The sequence below is a fragment of the Alnus glutinosa genome, chromosome 7 (genome assembly GCF_958979055.1).
Source record: "Alnus glutinosa chromosome 7, dhAlnGlut1.1, whole genome shotgun sequence".
Lineage (NCBI taxonomy): Eukaryota > Viridiplantae > Streptophyta > Magnoliopsida > Fagales > Betulaceae > Alnus > Alnus glutinosa.
The window spans coordinates 30271723-30279145 of record NC_084892.1 but is presented as its reverse complement, the minus strand read 5'-3'; the positions used below and the strand labels follow the sequence as shown (position 1 = coordinate 30279145).

Here is a 7423-nt window from a genome sequence, read left to right as displayed (position 1 = left end):
GGATTTACTAGCCTTTGGATGGGAGAGGGGATTTAACGTTCAACTTTCATCTGAGATGCCGTTAACCGGTTCTTAAGTGAGGTGGCAAATTTTTGACCTTTGATTTTTTTTAAGTCAATCACAGCCGTAAACCGATTCCTTGCTTCATATGTACCCTTATCCACATATATAACACACTCAGAACTCAGAAGCCACAAGCCAGAAGTGAGACTAGCAATGGCTGCGGCAGTAGTGGCGGACAGTAGATGGAGCATGGCATCTCTAAGGTCGGCACTTCCTTCAGTGGCAGTGTTTCCCCATACTCCCCCTTCCTTTCGGATACCGGTTGCTGCATTCCAATCATCACCACCATCATCATCTCTCAGCCTCTCCCGTCGTCCCAGAACCCAGCAGCTTGGGGTTCCTTACACGGGTCTCTCTCCCCTAAATCCTCTCCTCTCAATTGGCTCCTCGGGTAAGTTATCTCCTTCCATTTCTCTACCTTCCCTTTTCCATCTGGATTTTTGCATATGTATTCTCTCTAGCTTATAAAAAGTTTGATTACCCGATTTCGATCTATACACAAAACCCAGTTTTAGTTTTTCATGTATTCAATTTTGTTTTTCTATGTTTCCTTCCTGTTGAATTCCCCATTGACGCTGTAAATTTTTATTTTGGCCCGGAAAATGACAAGGTTCATCGGTTCCCTCCAGACCCACCAGTTCATCCCTCATTCCACGTTCGTGGAAGTAACATTTAGTTCAACTGTGGAATCTGCAGAATGTGGTTTAAGTACTGTGGATAGTTTGTTCTCATGCATTGTTAAGTTTGTAATCTTGTTAGAATTTTTGTTTGAAGTCTCTGTACTAGTTTACTAGTCAGGTTGTTTGTTGTTACTGCAGATTTCCTTTGGTTGTTTTCTGCATTTAGTTCTTGGTTGTAAGGGCTTTGAGAGGGCTGTTTGTAGCTTCTCTTTGCCCGTTGAATAGTTTGAACCAGTTTACTGGTGTGTTTGTTGCTTGGGTTTGGTTTTATAAAGCTTTCATTCAGCCAAAAAAAAAAAGTAACATTTGTTACAATGCAATTTGCTCTTAACGACTTATATGCCTCGTTGCAGAGTACACAGGTTTTGAATATCATTTCACCATTATTGATAATGGGGGCCGGTTTTTTGCCATGAGACATGGCAGGCGAGTGCCCAAACTTAACAGGCCTCCCGACCAACGACGGGCGCTCCTGCGAGGCCTCACCACTCAGCTCCTTAAACATGGTCGGATCAAAACCACTAGGGCAAGGGCAAGTGCCATGAGGAAGTTTGTTGACAAGATGATCACACTGGCTAAGGAAGGGTCTCTTCATAAGAGGAGACAGGCTCTGGGCTTTATCTACGAAAAACAGATTGTGCATGCCTTATTTGCGGAGGTTCCAGATAGGTATGGGGATAGAAATGGCGGTTATACAAGAATCATCAGAACGCTCCCAAGGCGAGGGGATAATGCGCCCATGGCATATATCGAACTTGTTTAGGTATTAACTTTTCTAAAGCCAATCTATGCATAACTTCATATTTCTGCCTGCACCTCTGTAGGTTTGAGATAGGACCATTCAGACGAAGGTGTTGGATTTCAATTTTTATAGTACAAAGAGATGGACGTCACTTATAGATCCTTGTTCATGCCAAGTGATTTAGCTTAGACTCTCATTGTATCTTTTGAATGTTCACTTTAGTTCTTTAAATCAGTTGGTTGGATACTACCAGATGTAGATGGTAGGTACAATTAGAAAAAGAACATATCCCAACATTCTTGAGCGGCTAAATCTATAATGTTTTGCGTTGTCTTGTATCGTTATTTGTTGAGTCGGAAGAGATCATGCTTTCTATCATTACTTTTCCTTTCTTGACCTCCCATTTGTCCTCCTAACTTTTCCAATATGAATTATTTGGTATTTTTCTTTTTCATAGATATGATTGGAACCTAACAAACACCCATCCCAACCCAAGGCCTTTACCGCCCCAGCCAAGGCTAGGCATCTCAATTTTCTTCTCATAGAATGCTCCCCAACTGTTGCTAGCTAACACTTTTCAAGGATTCTGATAGGGTTCGATTGAGTTTGGGTGATGATTTGTGAGGAATTTGTAATGATGGAAATGGATTTTATTGAAAGAGTATTCCACTTAGAGTAATTCTATCCGTCTAGTAAGAGTCCCATATTCGTTCATCTCAGCTGACGTGGCACCATGCCACGTCAACTCTCATTTATTAAAAAAAAATAAAAAATTTAAAACCAGATTGAATAACCAGCGTCCATACCCATTTTCTTCCCCCAAATTTTTCCCCCCAAAATTTTTCCCTCCCTCTCTCCATCTCCTCCCTCAACCCTACTGTGAAGTCAACCACGATCCTGCCACCAGTATGTCCAGCTCCATCTTCGGTTTGGCTTGACGAATCCGACGACCCAACCACCGTACCGCCACGAGCAGCCCTAGTTGACCACCACCGCCGACCATGAGCCCATCCACCGTAAGGTTTCCTTAGTGTTTTTTTTTCTTCCCGATCTTTCCTTTAGATTTTCTCTCCATATCTGGTTTTTTTAGTTGTTTTTGGGTGAGATTTGGGCCATTCTCGGCTCTCGTTGGCTTTTCCCCCATCGTTTTTTCTTTTTCTTTGAGGGTTTTTCGTTTGGCTGCAGAGAAAATGCAGGAAAAGTTGAAGAAAAAAAAAATCAACTTTTACTTGGTTTAAATTTTGACAAACAGGACTAAATGCTTATATTTGTTTTTGTTTTTGTTATTTTATTTGCCTCTATGTTTTGTTTTCCCTGTTTTTGGAAGATATGCTTGTCGATCTCTAGTCCAAAAGCTCATTTTTTGATTGAATGTTTTTATTCCAATATTTTTCTTGGTTAATGGATTGGCTGATTGATGGGATACCTTTTTTAGTTCCTTATTCTCACTGGGTTTAAGTATGAAATGAACTCCTATAGGTATTAGGTAGTAAAGGAAAATCATGTATGTTGAAAACTTAAGCTTATCAGCATTCAACTGATATCTTTTTAGTTTGACTTATCTAGCTTGTATTGACTTATCTTTATAGTGTGCGGCGAAAAAGGGATTCATGCGTACTGCATTAAGGTGTCCTTTTGTGATGGTTTAATGGTGTCAGATGGTGTGTGCTTTCATTTATAAATGAGAAGAACAAGATGAAGACATAAAAAGGGTTTGAATTAATCTTCAACCCTCGTAGGGAAAGCAGGAAGCCAAAACATATTATCAAAGACCAGAATGATATATAGCTTTTGAGTTATCAATTGCAAAATGCGTAAGTTTTTACAAGTGTTTTCTTGCCTAATATCCATCCAGTTCACCTCTATCTTCTACAGAATGTATGTATACATCCAAGAACCATGATGATCTTTAATACATATTGCCAAGAAAGGGCCATACCGACAGGAAATTAATTTACATATTATCAAATCAAATGCTAAGGCTTGTTCTAGTAAAGGATAATTAAATCCAAAAAAACAGTGGAGGAAGTTGTGTTTGGCTGAAAACTAGAAATGGGGAGGAGAGAAAGGAAAAAAAGGAGCTATGTTGCAGCACTAAACAAATTTTATTTTATTATATTCTGCATTCAAAAAGAAAACTAAGAGGAGAGCTTAATTACCACCTAGGATCAAAATATTGTTTATTTCAGCTGTAGAGTAGAATGGAAATAATGTCAATGTGATTTTCTCTGTTGAGGCCTCATCATTGGCTCGTCTGTAGTATAACATCAGCTTATTATTTCATCATATGAAATGAAAACTGCTAATTTTGGGTTATTTAGACATATATACATACTATAACTAATTTTGGGTTATTTATATGCTAACTGTTAATCATGTCTTTATTATTTGTTAATTTGAAATAATTTGTTTGATGATTTAGATGTCGTCAAATTGGTGATCCTCGGGAAATGGCAATGAAGAGTCGTGGGAATGCCACTGTGGTATGAGAACATATCTAAGGACTTTATGGACAGAGAAAAATCCAAGAAGACGGTTCTTCGGATGCGCATCTATTGCACTTTTGTTTGCTTTTGTGTTCGTTTTAGATCACGTTCTATGTAATCAGCTGTAATTTTATTTTTTGGACCTTAAGGATGTAGAATTGGGTATCTTCAAAATTGTTTCTTGTTATGTGAGTTTGTAATTTCGGAAATTTAAGACAAATGGAGATAGAACTCTGGATCTCATTTTAATTGATGGTACATGGAGCAATTCCAATGCAATGTTCAGTTTAAATTTTGGTTTGGAATTGTTAATTGATTTATGAAAACATAATATCGGGTGATGGTGTTTTAAAGACAAATTTTGGTGTGGCTTATCTTACCATAATTTTTGTTTACAACAGGGGATCAAGTTATTGGTATTCACGTCTACCACAGAAGCAATGCGTCTTTTTGTGAAAATATTGGAGGTCCTTGCAAATAAGATTTTCAGGGCCACGTTCCTGTACCGTCATGTAGAAGCTTAGCTAATTTGTTTTTTGCTTTATTTTCTTTTGGGTAGGAAGAAAGATCCAAGTTGGTATTCTAGAGCATCTAACTTTGTTGCAGAGCCTGTGGTAGATGTGCAAATGAATGTGAGTATCATGGAACTTGTATATTCTTTTCTTTTTATTGGCTATGGGTTCTTTTATCAATGCCAATTGAGAATTTCATCTTTACATTTCACATAATTGAAAACTGTACACATTAGAGTAAGGACAATATTTTCCTGCTGTTACTCATACAAAATGTTCACATCCCGCTCCATCAATACCATTCCTGCCCCCATCACTACTGCAACACTGCTCCTGTTATGCACCAATGTCAACACTATTACCACTACTGCTACTGCTGTTGCTGGCACTGTTTCATGGCAAATAACCCAACGGAAAATGATAAAATTACAACCCCATCACAACTCCCTCACAACCTCTACTCACAATGGTGTGGGGCCCATGTGTATGGGCCCCACACCATTGTGAGTGGAGTTGTAAGGAAGTTGTGCAAAGGGGTTGTGAGCCAATCATGTTCCTAACCCAACTCCTTCGTACCGATGCTACAAGCGTAGCTACCACCACCCTGGCATTACTTGATTCTAACCCCTCCTACCAGCACCGCCCGCTTGCACCAATGCACAGTCATCTTGAATTACATAATGAACATCACTTTCTCCTCCATTTTTAATCAACTGCCTTTATTTTTTTATTGGCAAGTTACATACTACTGGTCGATCTAATTTAATATGCTGTGTTTATCTATGACATTTTCTTTAAATGTGAATTTGTAGCTCTCTATTGTTTGTTGGGCATCTGCATACATTCTTGTTTCTTTTAATTTTTAGTAGGCCCATTCAATATATATATATATATATATATATATAGTTTCTGTTCGTATATGTTCTCACTTCACAATGGTTGGAACCTCTTCACCCGTAACTGATTTAGAATTGGGATGGGGACAGAGCAAGAACCAAAGTTATTGAACTACGTGTTGTTGAGAGCCCTAAGTGTAATAACTATATTTCAATTTTGCCTTTATTGGAGGGACTATAAATCTAACTCTATATCAACTTTGTACTTACTATGATTATTAAGTTTTTCTTCTTCTTCTTCTTCTTCTTTTTGTGTAATTTTTTGGGATGTTTCATAGCATAATTCAAAATCTGAGCCTGTGGTTGAGAATGGGAATTCGTTTCCTGAGACAAAGACTAATTCTGCTGAGAATGGGAGCCTGATTGAAACTCAGGATAAAGATGTTTTCTTGGAAGGCCTTGATTCAGTTTGCTGTCTATGATCAATGGATTGCAGCTCTGATATCTGGACAACGCCCAAAAGCCCGATATGAGGTATTGACATGTCTATTCTATAATAAAGACTTGTTCCTGGCATTTTCTTCTACATTCTGAACAAAGCGTTTGTCACTTATTTTTAGCATGGTGCGGTAGTTGTGCAAGACAGGATGTACATATATGGCGGAAACCACAATGGTTGTTACCTTAATGATATTCAGGTAAGCAAATTATCTGCACATTCACATATGTGGATGGACTCATGATATATAGAAATAACTTGTCCCATTTTGTCTTTTCTCTTCAGTTATTGCTAAGCTACTGCATTTTCGGTCATTATCTCCTGTTTACATTATTTATACTAAGTTCTTGACACTTTTCAATAATTTGTTAATCCTTAAAAAAAAAAAAAAAAAAGAAGTGAAAAAGAGCTATTGCTGGGTGACTTTGGATATTTAATTTCTTGCTTTTGTGATTCAGAGCTTCGTTTCTTATATGTTTTCCTTTTATAGCTGACATTCAAACTCTTTTATTTTTATTTATTTATTTTTTTAATTCGAGGAACAATGCAGGTTCTGGATTTGATATGTTGGACTTGGTCAAAGATTGAGGCGAAGGCTGGGGCTGAGTCACTGGAGTCACCATCTCCAGTAACATTTTCTCCTTGTGCTGATCATTCCTTGGTCAGTATGTAGCTTCTTTAAGCAAAGTTTTCTCACTAATATATGAACTTTGACTTAATATCTATTTGTTTCTTCTGTCTTTTTTTTCCCCATTCGATAGTGGTTTTGAAATATTTTTTCATTTTTTCTATATATAGCATGGGAAAATAAGCTTTTGTCAATTGCTGGACATACAAAGGATTCATCTGAATCTATACAGGGTATAACTCAATGTCATTGCCTTGAAAGCCAAACTGAACATTATCCATAGCAGCTTCGGATAGAAGCCAAGAGAGAATTTCCATGGCCAAGACAAATAAGTAGGGGGAAATAAGATCCCCTTGTCAAAGCCCTTTCCTGTCTTGGATATAACCAACCAGAGATCCATTGAGAGCAATGGAGTGATTCGGGCTAGTAATACACTCCCTAAGTCATGCATCATACTTTTTAGGGACCCTAAAACGGAGAAGGCAATGCAATATAAAGTCCCAACGGACCGAATCATAGGCCTTCATAAGGTCTATCTTGAGAGTGCATCTCGGAGGACCTTTTGCTTTATAATAATTGCACACCAACTCCTGAGGTAGGAGGATGTTCTCTGCAATACTCTTCTTAGGGATGAATGCTCCTTTATTTTAGGGTAATGCTTGTTTCTTAGTATTATTTTCACTTACCTTCACGATCTTTGCAAAGCTAAAGTTTTATTGAGTCCTCTTCTATTACTATTATTATTATTATTATTATTATTTCCGGTAAGAGTTCGATCAGCAGTATTTTAAAAAATAACATATAATTAATCCTCTAGGCCTTACTGGTGACATATATATATATATATATATATATATATATATATATATATATATATATAGAAAAATATTATATATTGGTGAAGATTACGTGAACTAGGCACTGGGTCCGGTTACGTACTAATAGAAAAATTAATCATCGAGGAGGACAAAGAAAAA

At 37.4% G+C, this 7423-nt stretch overlaps 2 protein-coding genes across 3 annotated transcripts; both read left to right on the top strand.

Moving 5' to 3' along the window:
* LOC133873658 (large ribosomal subunit protein bL17c) lies at positions 1 to 4250 on the top strand. 2 transcript variants are annotated; one of them, XR_009901141.1, is made up of 4 exons: positions 1 to 454; positions 1097 to 1506; positions 3075 to 3299; positions 3908 to 4250. XR_009901141.1 is itself a non-coding variant. In XM_062311395.1 (3 exons), the coding sequence occupies exons 1-2, from the start codon at positions 217 to 219 to the stop codon at positions 1504 to 1506; spliced, it is 648 nt and encodes a 215-aa protein (XP_062167379.1). In that variant the 5' UTR covers positions 1 to 216; the 3' UTR covers positions 3908 to 4250. The 2 variants fall into 2 exon arrangements, 1 of the variants encoding a protein (XP_062167379.1); XM_062311395.1 differs by lacking the exon at positions 3075 to 3299.
* Positions 4251 to 4431: 181 nt separating this feature from the next.
* Positions 4432 to 6615, top strand: LOC133872472 (acyl-CoA-binding domain-containing protein 4-like). Its single transcript, XM_062309978.1, has 4 exons — positions 4432 to 4603; positions 5658 to 5853; positions 5940 to 6017; positions 6369 to 6615. The coding sequence occupies exons 2-4, from the start codon at positions 5761 to 5763 to the stop codon at positions 6489 to 6491; spliced, it is 294 nt and encodes a 97-aa protein (XP_062165962.1). The 5' UTR covers positions 4432 to 4603; positions 5658 to 5760; the 3' UTR covers positions 6492 to 6615.
* Positions 6616 to 7423: the final 808 nt, after the last annotated feature.

Bases quoted from the DNA above. Each gene is read 5' to 3' on its own strand.
- LOC133873658 (XM_062311395.1), top strand. From the start codon at position 217: ATGGCTGCGGCAGTAGTGGCGGACAGTAGATGGAGCATGGCATCTCTA. The intron at 455-1,096 runs GTAAGTTATCTC...GCCTCGTTGCAG, and splicing joins CCTCTCAATTGGCTCCTCGG to AGTACACAGGTTTTGAATAT.
- LOC133872472 (XM_062309978.1), top strand. From the start codon at position 5,761: ATGTTTTCTTGGAAGGCCTTGATTCAGTTTGCTGTCTATGATCAATGG. The intron at 5,854-5,939 runs GTATTGACATGT...ACTTATTTTTAG, and splicing joins GCCCAAAAGCCCGATATGAG to CATGGTGCGGTAGTTGTGCA. The intron at 6,018-6,368 runs GTAAGCAAATTA...GGAACAATGCAG, and splicing joins GTTACCTTAATGATATTCAG to GTTCTGGATTTGATATGTTG.